The following is a 17,136-nucleotide window of genomic DNA, read 5'->3' as shown; positions in this document are numbered from 1 at the left end:
AGCTTGGTCTCCTCTGGGGAAGCGCTGTTCTATCTGAATAGCCTCTGAGGGCCGTTTCAGGAAGCAAACCTGTCCCCTCCCCTCCCGTTCCTTGCATCTGCCTTCTCAGATGTGCTAGTTTAAGGGCATCTAGGATAAACGTAATCCTAGACAGGATTATTCATCCCAGACAGGACTACATCTAGGATCCCTTGGGTCCCCCAGGGGATGCAGGACACTGTGACACATCTGCCTAATACCAGAGCTCCCAGTAGTGACTTCCGGGAGGATTCCAGTGTGCCAGGGAAAAATGGAGCCAAGTCATCATTGCTGATTTGTCCACCTCCCCTCCTCCAAATCCCAGATGGGTGCCCAGATCAATAAACAGGTATCCTGGCAGGTATCCTCCACAGCAAGAACTGTGTGTTACTCTTTTTAACACACTGTTTAGCCCAGACCTTCCCTAGAACCAGCCAGCTGAAGGAGAGCCGGGGGTTTTACATGCTTGAGGTTTCAGGGGGCGTGAACTAGAGATTGAGAGCAGCGGAGGAGGAGGGAGCAGTGACACCAGGCATGCAGATACCCCTGTTCTGCCTCCAAAAACCATGCTCGGGACACACAGTTTGGCTTAAGCACTTGTTGGTAACAAGCAAACACGGAAAGGTGGTTCAGCCGGCTCTCCAAACGCTCTTTCTTCTAACATTGCTCTTCCTTTACAGATGACCCTGAGACCTCTTCCTTCAGGCCCTGGTTACTCCCTGGTGGAAGGCCCTTGTTTTGTAGCTCTGAGTAGAAGTCAACTCCTTCGGAGACAAAACGGATGGGCGGATTGAGGTATTGGGGGTGGCTAGTGATTGGTAACCCCGCTGTAATTGGTGCCAGGTAACACTGGTGGTGATATGGCAGGCAGCTCAGGGTTTCCCAGAAGCTTTTGCTGTGCTTGCACTTGACCTTTAGCAGCAGCTTGGTGTTTTTATTGAAGGTGGTGACAGCTGAAGCCATACAACAGGTGAAGGAAAATCCAGGCCATGCTAGGCACAAACAGACAGAAAATCGGGCAGTGAGAGTCTTTCTTACAGGGTTGAAAGAAAAACACCCTGACCCCTTCCCCAGGGTACATGAGGCTGTTGTCTTTTGGGGAATTAGGGGCCTGTGTGCTTGCTGCATCTGTCATGTTGCAGGTAAGGAACAGGGGGTGGGGGGCGGGCAAGAGAATGTGATCTTGTGGGGTATGTTCTGAATGGCTCATAGTCATGAGAAACACTTGTGTTGACATCAGACTAGGAGTTTAATGGGATTTTTTCCAGTGACTTGATTATTTTTCAGTGCTCAGCCTGTGGTTACCTCTGTGTTGTCTCCCAGAGTCCCTAGCCTGAGACATAGCCCGATGCACCACTTCCTTCCCCTCTTGCTTTGAGAGTCAAGATTTTCCTTCCCTCACATGCTTTCGATGCCAAGAGCGATCATCTAGCCTCCCTCTGTCTCTGCTTTGGATTTAGCAGACCTGGCACCCACAAAGTCAAGACTCTGCAAATTGTTCAGGAACATGTACTACAATCTGGAGGGGGCGGGAGCTGTGTAGAGGTTGCGCAAGTGGCATTTGCTTGGTGTGTAAACATTGTGGCTCTTAAGGGAGTTCATAATGGGGGTAAGGGAAGCTGACAATTAAAAGAAGTTGGATGGATTCAAAAAGAACAGCAAAGGCAAAGACACCAGGGAACTATATCACACGCATTCCTGTAAATCTGGAAGTCAAACCCCCAAATCTTTCAATTCTGGGAAGCCCAGGAAACAGGAAGTTGTGTGAGGTTAGTGAGGGATTTCATGAGGCCAAATGATGGTTAAAGCCAAGCCGCATGCTGGGACTGCATGTTCTAGCTGTTCCCTCTGATGGGCCAAGGAGACTCAGGCTGGGAATGCTCCAGGGGTGAGCTTTGTGGCCAGAACGCTGCAGTTGTATATCAGGAACAGCTGGAACGTGGACAGAAGGTGAGACATGATGGGTAGGGAGCTAAACTATGGCCAGAAGAGTGGACAAAAGACCTGGAATCAAACAGCAGGTACTATAGTGGGAGAAGGGATGGATCTCCCGGAAGACGTATTTCCATAAAGCCTCCTTTACAATGAAAAGTGAACCCAAGGCTGTGTCTTTGCAGCACTGTAAAAGGACTTAGCACTTACCCAGGTTGGCACCCACGCAAGGGAGAAAGTGAAGAACTCTTAAGGGAAATAATTTACTTTGAACATATTTCCTTTTTCAGAGTGGCTGCTTAGCTCTCTTTGAAAGAAATCTAACCCCTTAGTTTTTCAAGAATTAGAGAATGACTGGTAGGTAAGCTTTATTTCTAACACTATCTGGTGGGAAATAAGAATGGAGAAAGGAGGCTGGCACTTTTCCTTATCGGCAAGAGTAAGCCCTTCACAAGCAAAGGAGGAATTCAATGCAAATTTCAAGGCTAATTTTCCATTTCTCTGCCCTCTAGTACCTTGAGTCGTAAATATATATAATACAGAGCAGCATTTCCATAAGCCACAGAATCAGTCTCACTACACATCAGGTGAAGAAGCAATTGCAGAAAATCAGCAGAAAAACTGGAGATGTGGGGAAGGTTTGAGTCAATGCTGGACTCAGGCCTCTTTTTTAATTTATTGAAATCATTTTTATGGAGGTAATTTCACAACACTCTATATGTTTTAGGGGTACAGGTTCATACCTCCTCAGCTGCCTGTCACCACATCACACCCATGGCCCTTCTCCCCTCCCCTGACGTGAACTTTATTCTTGATTTCATGTACGCATCTCTGCCTTTATCCAGCAGCCATGGTCTTGAAAAGGTGTGTGTGTGTCACAACTGAGAAGTAAACCAAACTATTGAGGAAACTTGCCAAGAACCTAGACATAAGTGGTATCGTCAAAGACCTAATGGTCGAATGGACAATCTCACCTTACAATGACAGGCACCTCACTCAAGGGTTTCTTGCCTCTGTTCTCTGTACTGCCTATGGGCCTCCCTCACTCCCTGAGGACAGAGGCTCCACCCTACAAAGGCAAGGATGCCCCCTCCCCCCGCCCATATGGACAGGAGCACCCACCTGACAGCACAGAGGAAAGGGCTGCAAAGTTGCTCAGCTTGAGCCCGCAGGCTGGCAGCAAGTCCATCGGTAGCCGGAGAAAGCTGATGAATTCAAGTCCAATGGGGGCAGTTCGGGATCCCAGCGATAGCCATAGGGTCTCTGTCGGAAACCAGAGGAAGAAGGAGCCCTTGCCTGACAGCCAAATAACTGAACCAGTGGTGGACGGAGGATCCCCTCAGAAGTGAAAAGCAGGACCAGAGAGGCAAATGGTGAGACCAAGCCCGAACCGCTGGGAACAGTCCTTAACTGGGGGTTCCTGGCTATCACCCCACAACTCCCACTCTGCTCAGGACCCAACAGATAGTTTAGTAAACTTGACTGTAAATACTGTCAGGGAAATTTGAGATGTACTGGTTGAACAGGTTCAATCTTCAAATATATCTTGCAGGGATATATAACTTTGCTAGCTGTCACATTGGTTTCACTTTTTCCTTATTTAACTTGGCAATGTTTCATTTCCACCCTCCTGCCCTACCCCTCCCCACCCCCTCCTTCCTCCATTTTTACATTAAAAAAAAAATCATAGGAAGAAAGGGAAAAACTAAGCTTTTCAACGTGGCCGCTTGGCGACAAGAGTGGGGTAGAGCTTGGTGGTGTCCTGTTTGTGGGCTTTATCCATCCTTGCTGTTTCTTTCCTGCATATGCACGTGAGTCAGCTCTAGGAGGGTTAGTCACGCAGGAGGGATGAGAAGTAGAGAAAGGCAGGAGATCACAGGACAGGAGAGACCCAGAAAGGCCCAACTCAATGGCAGCTAAATTACCAAACCCACGTACTTGCCACGAGCCCTGAAGGTGGGTGGGAGAGGAAAGCCTTTTCCATCAACCACTTCCCTCCAAATCGGAGAGTGGGGTGACGTGGGCCTTGCAACGTGGCAAATTCCAGTAGTCCTTCCTCATCTCTCTCGGTTGGTGGTGTGAGTTCAACGAAGCTTCGGCACTTCTCCCCTAAACACAGACAAGGTCCAAGGTCAGGGCTGTGCTTCCTTGGGCAACTGGGCCGAAAGCTTCCCTACCCTACGCCAGGCGCTGCCCCAGCACACAGTAGGCAGCGAGTAAATATCTCCCTTTGAAAGCGGGAAAGAATACGTGGATGACTGAACGGCATAGGTGAGGGTCATCAGTTACTCTCTGTCCTCAGTTCCCGATAATGAGCAATGTGGCGTCTTCTGGGACAACCCTCAGAGGGCAAGTTCCCATTTCCTGGGTCAGGAGAGGTTAATCAATCCTAGTTTTAACCATGACCTTTTGCTGCCACTGGTCTGAATGGTACTGAATGGTTTTAGGCCTGGGCTTGAGGCAAACCTTAGTGGTACAATAGTAAATCCGTCTCCTCTTCCTTAGCCCAAATTGGGAGAAGGAGCAGATCACACATTGTACCCCAATTAGGGGCTTGAGAGAACGTTACTGCCAGGTGCTCCTTCCAGACCTCCAGGTAAATGCAAATGCTCTGGGCAGGGCCAGGAGGTGTCCTCAGTCCGTGGCTCCATTCCAAGGACGACAGACTAGTGTGTGTGACTCATGTCGCCTTGTTGGTGTGTGCGGAGTGCAAGAGACCTTCTGGGAGGTCTGTTCAGCGTCCTTACCTGATCTGTTAATAGTTCCCCTTCTTGGGCTTCTTCCCCCCAACCCTTTCAAGTTGTAACAGTAATACCTAGAATGGGAACACCCCTTTGGGGAGGTGGGTGGGGGTGGAAGGGGCTTTAAAGGTCATCTGCTCTGATCCTTTCATCTCATAAATGCAAAATCAAGGCCTCTAGAAGTGATTCATATAAGCTGGGCAGTCTTCTCATTCATACTCATCTCTCCTTGTTTTGTTTAAAAAATGGCTAGAGTGGAAATTCGCATCATGTCAAAAGTCTAATTGAAACTCATGAAGGGTAAAGCTACTTTACACCAGTGAGTCTGCTAGCGAGTCTGCTAAGATCAAATGGACTTTTGATCTTATTAAAAGGGGTGTCCTGTGGAGAAGGGGCACATAATGAGGTGGGAGATACTGAGGCAGCCTGGGGGGAGGCCAGGTGGGATAGGGTGGGGTTCCTTGCCCATACACTATTCCTTGGGGGGAAATTAGGCAGCTAGGGTGAGGAGGCACCTGGTTCTTCCATGATTTCCTCACAGGATAGCCACATGCCATTGCGGAAGGCATGGTAGGAGAAGTGGACATCCCCAGTCTCCCGGTTGTGTCGCACCACCTCCGGGGCTGATGTGTGGACATTGCTCCCGTCCAAGGGCATCGGCATGTCAAAGCATTTGGTTGCCAGACCTTTCCCGAGCAGGGGCTCGGGCACCTTCTGTGTGTCCACAAACCGGAAGCTGATGAGCAGGGGTGTTGTGAAGAGCCTGAGTGATAGCAGGTTGAGGATGGCATATAGCAAGGTTCGCTGGTCAGAGAAGGCCTGCGGGAGCTCCATCTGCAACAGACAAGCACAAGGGGGCAGCCTCAGCTCAGAGCTACCTTGGACATTTGAACACCCTCCCCTGCGGCTCCCGGACTCCAGTCACATTTCCTCACAGATAGCCTTGGGTGGTGTGTGGAAGTCTCTCAATGAAAGAACTGAGCCCTGGGTATGATACGCAGTGCCCACATGAGCAGGAGTAAAGGGATACCACCAGACAACCAACTCTGAAGAGGGAAGCAGAAGTGACCCTGAAGTGGAGCTTCCATATTGAAATCTTCCATTTTTGTCTCAAGAGGTGAGACAGGTGTCTACATGGCCTTCAGCCGGCAAGTTCTAGGGAGTGTACTTGTATCTGAGTCTGGAAGGTGCTACTGTGACCCAGTGATGGCTGTGTTCTGAGAGCGGGGATGGATTTGCTTGTAACCGCTAACGGAACCCTTAGTCCCAGGCTGGGAGGGGGTGAGCATGAGAGAGGAGCTCTACAAATGTGCTGCTGGCCAGTGCCTGCTGACATTCTGCCTCCTCCAGGCTCTGCCTCCTCCATGCCCAGTTGCATCAGGAGTGTCTGTTGCCGACTAGCACTTCCCGCAGGAAGTGCAGCTTGGAAGGCCTCAAGGACTCTTGATTTTTCCCTCCTCACTGGCCTGCTCATCACTTCTATTTGTGCTCATGTCTGTGCCCCTCCAAGGCTCCAGCTGCCCACCCTTTCCTCGCTTATTTTCCCCCAGTGTCTAGCATAGCATGGTGCCCGCTAGACCCTTAGCCCTGTGCTCATGAAATCTAGAGTTACGCGAGGGAACACGGTGATGAATGGAGCCACTGAGGCTTGCATAGATCAGGTTGAGAAACAGAATTGGAGCCTTCGAAATGCTCTTGCGAGGTAATGATTTTTGGTTTTGTCTTCCTTGCTAAGGCCTTTGGTGTTGTGACAGGTTTTTGGTGTCCTCTTCCCTAAACCATTACTTCCTCTAAGAGGAGAGAGGGGGCTATGCCTTGTTAATGACTGTTAGGTGGAATCACTATGTGAAATGGGGATGGGGTGCAGATAGAGGATTTGGGGGCTTGAGGATAGGCAGTTGACCAACTGGGATATGAGGCAGTTGAAACCCTGGAGAAGTGGAACACTAGTGATCTGGGTTCAGCTTCTAGCAGCTGTTACTGATCTCCAATTGGAGGTGGCTGTGTGGTGCCCATGGAGGCTGGACGCTCAGTGTCAAGGCCGTGGAGCCATAGGGAGGATACCCTTGGTCGGTGGAGAGAAAGCTTGAGGGTGCCTGGCTCACAGTGGGTACAGTGTGTGACAGCAGTAGAGACTACGGTCTCTGTGGCTCTGGCTGGAGCTCCTGCCCCTGGTCATTTAACAAAGAGGAGGGAGGGCTGAAAAGTGATCATATTTAACATTCCAATTCAGTGACTTGTGAGTGGCAGCTGTGCCAGATTTGATTTGCTTTAGAAAAATGAAGTGTGACAGGTCTCTGCACTAAGCGTAGCGGAGCAGTTTATACTGTCATGTTAATACATATTGAACAGAAAGGAAGCCCATCCCCAGACTCTGACAGATGCATCCTAAAGTATACCATCTTGAGCTTCCCGGGGGATCTCATATCAGAGTTAATCAGACCTAAATCTGCTTAGCTTAAGAGAAGTAAATAAAACCATAGCTAAGTGGGACAAGCTCACAAATCTCTTTCTTCATCATCTCTAGCTTAACATTTTCTACATTTAACAGAAAACTTTATCTTTGGAATCTACGTTTTGTTCTTGAGAATTTCCAGGGACTAAAACAAGGCATACCGGAGACAAAGTGCATATTATTCACGGCAATAATACACAAGTTCCTATATATATTAAAAACAAATACACAAAACAGGATAAAACTACTTCCGGAAAGCAATCTACTAATAAGATTTTTAAAAAGGCACTCAACAAAATAACTCCACCAACAATTGTCAGGCCATGGAAGACTATGGGTGAACTTAATAAGGACTGAAAAACCGTAACATCCAGAAGGAGAAAAGATCTTATATGACCAGATGCAGGAGTCATGTTGCTATCCCTCCAAAGAGTGTTTTTCTCTTGTTTTTAGTGAGGAAATCGCTATTGATTTTAGTCAATTTGAGTTATCCTTTATAATTATACATATATGTATATATGTTGCTTGAATAGGAAATGTACTCCAGCTACACCACCTTACACTAATTATTCTGTATAATGGTTGAACTAAGCATTTAGGCAATTCAAAATTTCCAGTTTTATTTTTAGTTTAATATAACTTGGAAATTTATCATAAGAGATTTTTTAAAATTTCATTTTATTATATTTTATATAATTCTTACATCATTTTTCATTTTTGCACAATGTATGCATTTTCATTTTGGTTATATTCCCCATACAATTCCCACCCCCGTTATTTTGGCCCTAATCCCTCCTTTCCCCTCCTCACCCCCAGTGTGTCTCTGGTTTATAGTTGCTTATTGATTTTGATTTTTTCTTTATTATAATTAGTCTTTTTCCTGGTCCCTTATTTAGGTTTTCTAAATTCCTGCTGTTAGTGAGACTATCTGGTATTTTTTTTTTTATTTCTGGCTTATTTCGCTGAGCATGATTCCTTATAACTCCATCCATGTTGCTGCAAATTGCATGAGTTTATCTTTTTTGATTGCTGAGTAATATTCCATGGTATATATGCACCACATCTTCTTGATCCAGTCATCTATTTTTGGGCATCTGGGCTGTTTCCAAAGCTTAGCTATTGTAAACAGTGCTGCTATAAACATAGGTGTGCAGGTGCCCTTTGGTATTAATGTTTCTGTGTCCTTTGGGTAAATACCTAGGAGTGGAATTGCTGAATCATATGGAAGCTCTATCTTTATTAGGTTGAGGAACCTCCAGACAGCTTTCCATAGTGGTTGGACCAGTTTGCACTCCCACCAGCAGTGCAGGAGAGTTCCTTTTTCTCCACAACCTCGCCAACATTTGTTGTTGCTAGTTGTTTTAATATGTGCCATTCTCAATGGTGTAAGATGGTATCTCATTGTAGTTTTGATTTAAGGCAAAGATAAACAGCTGGGACTACATCAAATTAAAGAGCTTCTGTACAGCAAAAAAGACAATAACTAAAACAAAGAGAAACCCCACCGACTGGGAGAAAATTTTTGCACACAACACTAATAATAAAGGAGTGATCACAAAAATCTACAAAGAGCTGATGAGACTCAACAAAAACAAAGAAAATAATCCAGTCCAAAAATGGGCAGGAGAGCTAAAAAGAAACTTCTCCAAAGAGGAAATGCAAATGGCCAGCAGGCATATGAAAAAATGTTCAACATCACTTGTAATGAGGGAAATATCATAACAGATTTTAACTCTTAACTCCAATCCATTTCAAGTTACACATATTTGTTATTTGGTGGGTCATTCAGAAATAAAAATGAATCACACACTATAGTACAACTTCTCTGTGGCTCCAGGGTGAGAACTAATTTAAGGAAGAGGAACTGTAAGAAACGAGGAAACTAAGGAAAAAAAAAAAAAACCTCAAGGCGGCTGTATCCAGGAGTGCCCACCAAGAATGGACCCAAGAACCTTCTTCAGTCATTCAAGAATTATCTGGATAATGGAATGGAAATCCCATCAAGAGCCCTTTCAAGAATTTTTCTCATTACATATTTTATTTCTCCCCCGAACATACTTTTTTTTTTCCAGGATCCAGATACTTGCCAAATTGGAAGAACAAATTTCCAATTTCTCTGTGATTTTCTTAGGATGATCATGAAGATGTGGAAGCTCTGAGAAAAATTATTTCTTTGCATATGCTGACCAGCCCCATGCAAGGTGATTATTTTTGGAAAAGGGACAGAGTAGCTGCTCTGATACTTAGGGGCTGAGAGGATAAGGAAGTGCACAGGTGCTGAAGTATCACCGAGACTTCCATCTACACAGGTGGACAGGAAAACAGGATTCACAAAGGCTAGTGAGGGCTACCCATTGATGAGACAGGCACACCTCTAAAGAATGTGGTACAAGATAGTGTGGCACCTATGTTCTGAACAATAAAAGGGGGAAGCTGGTTACCTTGGCCATGTCCGTGTCTTGCAGCTTGTCCCTGAGGTGTCATCTGTGCTCCAGATCCCTCTGATTTAATGTTAAAGGTATGGAGATTGCTTTCCCCCTACCCTCCCCCAATCTTAGAGTTTTGGGAGTGCCTCATGATTAAATGCTGCTTTTCAGGGAACTTGGGCATTTAATAATTGACAATGCAGTCATGGCCCAGCTGTTCTGGGAGATTACACAGGAGAGCTTGCCAATGGGGAGCCGGGATTATAAGCACAAGGCAGCCAGGACCTGCATTCAAGGAGGTGAGTTCTCTAAAATGTACATGATTAGTTTCCATCTAATTGCCATTCCCTGGGTGATTGGTGTGAATAGAGTGGGCTTGATTTTAGGGCAGGCACAGAAAATATTATAAGGGTTGCCATTCCCACAGAAGTCCCCATTCCCTTGAGTGGGGTCTCCATTCTTTTAATCAGCTCCACTCTGCAGTGTTATGACCTCACAGATATGTGGAGGGAGCAGCGTCCTTGGGCCAGGGGTGGTCTCCATTCTCCAGTTGGTATATTATTAAGGATGATTAAATCTCTACCCTTCACATGGAATGCTGAGGGGGTATACAGCGGACATGGGGGTGAGGATATAGACAGAGTAGGAGTGGAGAGAAAATTCACCAGGAAATTCTGGCTGGACATCATCTCTATCCCAGTCTTCAGGTAAAAGAAAGAGCAATCTGATTTTTTAAAAACAAGTTTTCTAAACCTGAAAAAATAATGAGACAAATCAACACAGGATTGATTGCCTTTCTTCTTGCTACTTGTCATCTAGAAGCATGGTTTTGCTTTCTGTTCTCAAAAATTGTGCCAGTTAATTGGGATGACATGGGTGTGAGATGCTGTGCAGCTTCCTGTGATTCCCTTGACACCCCAGGGACTTTCATCCTGGCGCCTTTTGATGATGCTTGGAATTCTGAGAGGGTATCCAGTGGGCATGGCATGGGGGTGATATCACCCCATGCCATGCCCACTGGATACCCTCTCAGAATTCCATGTGGAGGGGAGAGATTTAATCATCCTTAATAAGGTGCTCTTCCTCTACCTGGATGCTGTCAATCTCTTCTTACCCAGTGACCTGCCAAGATGACTCATTGTTTGCAAATGTTTCTCTTTATGACAGAACAGTTCACTCCTCTGTCCTTGTCACTCTTTGCTCCTCTCATGACACTTTCTACATCCCAGTATAGTCACTTCCATATTACAGTGTAGTTATTTGCCTTGATTGTAATGTCCTTTAAGCCCTCTCTTTTATGCAAGGGCAGTAGTTCTCAATTCTGACTGCACATCACAACAACCTTTGGAACTTCAGGAAATTATATAGATTCCTGGGCCCCACCCCAAGTCGCCATCACAATTCCAGGGTGAGACCAGGAATCTTTAATTTTAGAAAGTGTGAATCATAGTACACACCCAGGGATGGACTTCTGGTTTCCGGTTCTAGATGTACTAAGCTTGAAAGTCACCCTCTGACTTAACAAGTAAAAATTTGAAAGAGACTAAACTAATATGTAGCCAGAGAATCACCATACCATCAGTGACACCTGTTTGGCTCATTTTGGGTTTAACATTTACTGAAATCCTCTGTCTCTGCCCTACCCTTCTTATACCTCGTCCAGATTCACCACTAGGTCCTGTTTTTCTCACTACCTTTGTGTAGTTAGTTTAGGGACTCAGCTCCCCTTAACTTCAGTGTTTGGTTTAGTCCACATCTTTGCCAACTTTTGGATGTTGCTTCTGTCACCCAATGTCTCTATTCTCAGACAGATGTTAACAGGAGATTGGATGCCCATGTATGTGCATTATGTCTCGGCTGCTCCTGTGTCAGCCTAATGATCCTTGATGTGTTGTGCCAGAACTCCCTTATCCCAAGGGAGCAGGAATTTTGTGTTCACTTTTCACCTTTGCAATGGCTGTTGGTTTCCAGGCTTGGTTTCACCTCAACGCTGGGTGGCGCTCTGTCCTCACGCATCTCCTCTTCAGTTATGTGCTTTGCTCCCAGGCACCCCGGCCCCTCCCTTTACTACCCAGAGCAAAAGTGGGTGGAGGTGGCTGCCCTTCCCTGTAGGACTGCACTTTTTTCTTCTTTGGCCGCCACCCCACAGGCTAGTCTATAGAAGCCGTGTGTCAGCCTCCTGGAATTCACGGCTGGAATGAACTTGGGGGCATTTGGCTTCTCCCTCTAGGACATCTTGAAGAATTGTGACTCAATAGATCCTCAAATACTTCCCATGGGGAATGCAAAGCTGTCGTATCAGAAAATAGCTTGTTTCCGCATCAGTTTTGTGCACATTTTTCTTTCCTTAATCGTATCCTCAGTCCCCTTTCACCCAAGAACAGGGAACAATTCTTTTCTCTCCTCTGTGCTTACACCCTTCAAATACTTGCAGACACGTCTCATATCCCGCTTGAGTCACCGTTTGGCACAGTCTTGGGTTTTGGGTTTTTATTGCCTCTGCTCATAAACCGCACCCCCAGCGGCTCCATCAGCCTGAAGTTCCCCTTCTCCGGGCGAGGGGAGGGGGCGGCAGTCTTCAGTGGGTTATGTGAGGAGGCTTAGAGGTGGATTTTAGAGGGAGGCTAATGAAACTTCAGCTTTGTGGCCCCCCACTTACGCAGGCCCCTTCCAGGACCCTGTTCCCTAATTTGTACTTGTCATTTTATTTTTCTTAAGCAGGACCTCCAAAATTGTATTATTTTTGGCGTTCCCAAAGTTGGAATCTACTCCTTAAGAAGCGATGTATTTGGCAGGCTGACTGCCTCCTAGTTGAGACCAATCTTGAGACCCCCCTCTCGAAGGACCCTGGTTCATAATTCTAATTTCCTTTTTTTTTTTAAACAAAACAAAACAAAACAAAACATGAGTTTTACTGCCTGGCTGCAAAAGTCAGAGCCCAGCAGCATCCCACTCACTTCCTTTCATTGTAATTTGGACAAGTTCATGTTTTTTCTTCTCTGTCCTCTCTTAGAACAGAAAAAGTAATTGCTAGTCAATGCAACATAAATATAATTAGGTTAGGCGCAGAAGTTCATGACTCAGCAGACAAGATGATTCCGCATGTCTAAACAGTATTTAAGTATGGTGCTGTGTTCTTACCTCAGCATCCCCCCCCACTCCCCCTCCCAAACATGCGTCCCAACACTCATGACATCACAAAGCCAAGGGTTGGGACTAACCTATATTTGCTGGATTCTTAGTCATGGTTCCCTGTACCGTACAAAACCACATCTATTAGGTGTGGAAGAGGAGAAACAATGGTCCCGGGACATCCACACATACTCAGTAAACAGGATTTCAGTTTGTTTTGTGAGTGCACCGTAGATTGGAGGCTGTTTAAACAATGGGTAAGAATGTGGAGCAGAGATCCTTCAGCACACCCCACCCCTTCCCTAATGTCAAAGCCTGGGGTTAAGGGATGCACTGGGTTCTTCTCCCCCACATCCATACTGGCATTTTCTCCCAAGAATAGTTCATTTGTCCTCCCTGGCATTATCTCTGTGGTTCTTCCAGGAGGGACATGCCCTATTAACTAACCCCTGTTACTTAGTAGACACCCAGCTGGAGGTAGCAAGCCCCTGTTCTCTGTTCCTGCATGTTCTGTGACTTGTCTCTTCTGCTCACTTTAAGTTGCTAGATAGAGCAACTATGTGTGACTGGGCAGGATCTTTTATTCACTGTTAATCCTCAGAGCCTAGCACTAACAAGAGGGAATGAACCAGGCATATTATAGAAAAGAGCCTCTTGGATACAATCAGGAAGTCTGTGGGTAAAGATTTGAGTAAAGTGTCCCTTACTCGTCTGTGGCTAAAGGAGAAGGTTCCTCTTGAGTCACTTAGACAAGAGCAGTGAAACCCAAGGAAGAGTCTAGGTCCACAGGCCCTGTGCCTTTGGATCCAGAGAGACCCCTAGTTTCATCAAACAGATCAGCTCTGAATCCATTTCCTCCCACCTGTGGAAACATTCCTGCTTTTCAATGAGCCAAGTCAAAACAGCACTGATCTCATGCACAGTATTATCTGTAGTTCACAGGGGCCAGGGTGCGGATAGACAGCTGGAGAGCCTGTGACATACTGCAAGCATCCCTGTCCGTCCCCAGGGCCCCCAGTGATAGAGCTCCTTTGCAAGATGTGTCTTGAAAGCTGGGAGATCTGGCAGCCCTAATTACATTTTTTACTTCACTGCCTCGCGTTTGACTCATTCACTGATGAAGATAAGGAATGTCTTCACACAGGTCTCTACCTCCCTGCCCTGAAGGGAAGGTTTGCCTCCCAAATCCCAGGGTCCACGATATGAACATCACTGCGGGACACTCAGCTCTGGGATTTCCTAGCTTCACAGAATCAAAACCACGCCAGTCTTCCCAGCACAGGGTTCTGGGAACACTTCGAAGTAGGTTCAGGGGGAAAGACCAAAGAAAGGGTCGGGGGCCGCTCCTCTTGGTCGCTTTTCCCTTTCCGCTGTTTAATGGAATTGTTGGAGGGCTTTTGCTAGTGCAGTCATTTCCAGGAGAGGAAGCCGCCTTTCTTCCATGCCCCAAGCAGCTGGAGTGAATCAGGGGGGCAGCCACATCAGCACATCCTGTGGGGCAATCGCTCACGCGCGGGTGACAGAGCCCTGGGGACCGGCAGGGGCTGGGATGCTTGGGGACCTCGGGGCGGGTTGGTGCTTAGGGCGTGGTCGCAGGCGGGCGCAGCTGGCCACCCCGTTTCCATTTGGGGTGCGCCCCCTGGATCCCTTAGTCTCCTGCGCTCCCTTACCTACCCCCCTTGGCTGCGGAGGGGCCCGAGCCCAGGAGTGTCTGGGCAATCTCCCCTTGGGCCCCCTTCCTGCTTGAGTAATACCGCCTTCCCTTCCACCCTCTATTTACTACGGCGGCCCGGTTGCTTAGCAGCGGGCGCGCGTTGCCAGGGCGACGGGCCCGGAGCGGCTTTGATTGTTTGGCAGGGCCCCGCCCTGGCCTCCGGCGTCCGGGCTGTCCCGGGCGGGGGGGGGGGGGGGGGCCGAGCAGTGGCCTTGCTTCCTCGCGGTCTTCCTGCCTAGATGGGAACCAAAGTCCCGGGGTCCTCCCAGCGAGAGGGAGAGGGAGCGGGAGAGGCTCCCCTGCCGAGGATGGCGCCCGGTGGGGCCAGGGACGAGGCCCGGCGCTGCTGTGGGCGAGGAGCTGGGTCCCAGTAGTGTGGGGCTGAAGTCCGAGCTTGGCGCTAGTACTTGTGGAGACTGGCCCCTGATAAATTCCTCAGACCCAGGTCAGGAGGTGCCAGTGACTGTGGAAGCCAATCAGACATTTATTTCCCTGTCGCCTGCGCTTGCCCACCAGGGACAGCTTCCCGAAGCTGCTGTAAAATAAGGCCATGCCTTCACCCCTTTTTGTGGACCTGCAGGTGAAGTTTCTGGCCAGGCAGGAAGCCCTCAGCAACTCTGAGGTGTGGTCACCACTCTACCCCCTACCACGGGTCTACTGACTTGTTTAAATAACTCAAGTGATTTAACCTTCCTGAACCACCGGTCAGGAGAGAGAAATCCACCTCCACAGTTCAGCTGAGAGGATCAAAAGGGTAAAAGTGGAGGGTGGAGGAGGGAGCTGCACCTGCCCCACAGGCTCACTAGACTGGCAAATTGTGGCCTCTTCTATCAGATTCAGAGCATTTGATTTGTTCAAGGCCACAATGCTAGTAAACGGTGCCATCAATGCTCAAAACCACCCCTAACAACCCCCCAGGCTGCTTCTTAGTAAAGGGGAGGTACAGACACTTTTAACAGGGCACAGATTGCAGGCCAGGTTCTAGAAACTCATGGAATAAGGAGCTGGATTAAGTGTACTTTATGCTCCCCAGATACACAGTGAGAAACACAGATTCCCCTGTGTTTTGTGTTTCTCTGTGGCAACTAAACTAATAATTACACAAAATTATTCTGAGCAATAGCTTGCTTTTTCTATGATGTTCATGTCCACTCTAAGGGTTCTTGTAGTTATGACCCAATCACTTTTCTGAATTGAGGAAGCTAGCTGAGCCCTGATGCTGATGGCTCTTCAGCACCACTAGCTCTGCTCTGAGTCCCAGAAGGGTTCTAACTTCTGAGATCCCTAACTTCTGGTGATGTGAACAGCACAACACCTGGCTCTGTTGTGTGTGTGCATGTGGGTGTAAGCTTATTTAATTTTTCTCTCCTGGGAAAGGCAAGATAGAGGAGAAGGAATATTTGATTTTTTAAAGTGACCCTTTGAGCTGGAAGTTGGCAGTGCCCAACTTTCTCACATGGGAGGCAAGTCACTTCCAGCTGTGGACCCTACCCTAAACAAATCGAGACATCCTTGCTGGCTGTGTGAGTTGTCCTGGGTCTGGAAGTATTCTATGGATTCTCCTAGATTGTGTGAGACCAGAAAAAGCCTGTATTCATGCTCTCTTAGTTCTTATTTCTAGCAGATTATATATAGATCAGCGCTGCTTTCCTGCAGGACAGTGGAGATGCCTCACCATTCTCTGACAACTGAAAGTCTACTCTTCTAGTTCACTTGAGGGGCACATATTGTTGTTACATCTGGGCCTTTTACCAGGGACCAGATTTTGTCAACTGGAATTAGACAAGTGGAGGGGAAAAAAGTTGCTACAGGGCTCTAAGCTACCCTGAGAGCAGCGAGGAAAAGTAAGATTAAAGAAGAAATGGAAATTTTAATAAAAGAAGATGAAAAAGTGAGATCAAGGTATGGACATCACCAGGTTTACCCAGAAAACTAGGCTGGGGTAACTCATTTTTATTCCATTTCATATAATCCTACAATGGGTTCCAGTGAAATAAATTAAATTGGTGAATTTTTATAACCTGTATGACCAACACAACCTTAAACTTCCTTCCCATGAAATACTCACATGATTTCAGGAGTCAAGACACCTACCTGCGGGGTGAGACAAACATTTTGAGTCAGTTGAGAGGAAATGCTCATTCACTTGTGAAGGTCTGAGGCAGAGATGTCCCAGTTCTACTCTGCTCTATCTTGATCTGATGTGTGGAGTGGGGATCTTGTGTGAAGATGAACCAGGCCCCCTCTTGCCAGCAGAGGGGTGAGGTGGTGTGGGGTGGGCTGGAGAGGCTGGAAAGGATGTCCAGCGCCAGTCTGGGTGGGGCTGGCTGACACGTAGGGTTTGCTCTGTGACATCACAGTGGCAGGTAGGGAGCTCCCTCCCCACCCCCAGAAGGACGGGGGTCTCACTGGGGGACTGACCAGAGGCCTGGATGTCTTCTGAGTGATCCATGTCAATGCTTCTACTACTGTGCAGAAGCTTCACCTAGGCATCTTAGTAAAATGGCAGATTTTGAAGGCCCGGGGGTGGGGGGCTCCCCAAGATGCTGAGTAGACCACATGGAGTTGTCAGGTGCTAGCCCAGTGCTGCCAAAGAGAAATATAGTATGAGTCACATATGTAATGAAAATTTTCTAGTAGCCACGTTAAAAACAGAGCAATAGGTGCACACACACTGCCATGTGACCATGAAATCTTAAGGTCTTATAAAGTCTTACA

The 17,136-nt window shown here is 47.3% G+C and overlaps 1 protein-coding gene across 1 annotated transcript; it reads right to left on the bottom strand.

The window, feature by feature from the left end:
• Positions 1 to 581: 581 nt before the first annotated feature.
• Positions 582 to 16,765, bottom strand: GSG1 (germ cell associated 1). The gene is made up of 5 exons (XM_037514313.2): positions 16,513 to 16,765; positions 5,207 to 5,525; positions 3,889 to 4,059; positions 3,073 to 3,213; positions 582 to 1,010 (listed from the first exon to the last, which is right to left on the bottom strand). The coding sequence occupies exons 1-5, from the start codon at positions 16,558 to 16,560 to the stop codon at positions 676 to 678; spliced, it is 1,014 nt and encodes a 337-aa protein (XP_037370210.1). The 5' UTR covers positions 16,561 to 16,765; the 3' UTR covers positions 582 to 675.
• Between the last annotated feature and the right edge of the window lie 371 nt (positions 16,766 to 17,136).

The sequence above is a fragment of the Talpa occidentalis genome, unplaced genomic scaffold (assembly GCF_014898055.3).
Source record: "Talpa occidentalis isolate TD23 unplaced genomic scaffold, MPIMG_talOcc4v2.1 talOcc4.16, whole genome shotgun sequence".
NCBI classification, from domain to species: Eukaryota; Metazoa; Chordata; class Mammalia; order Eulipotyphla; family Talpidae; genus Talpa; species Talpa occidentalis.
Note: the sequence above shows the minus strand (reverse complement) of the source record. Positions and strands in the feature narration are given on the sequence as shown.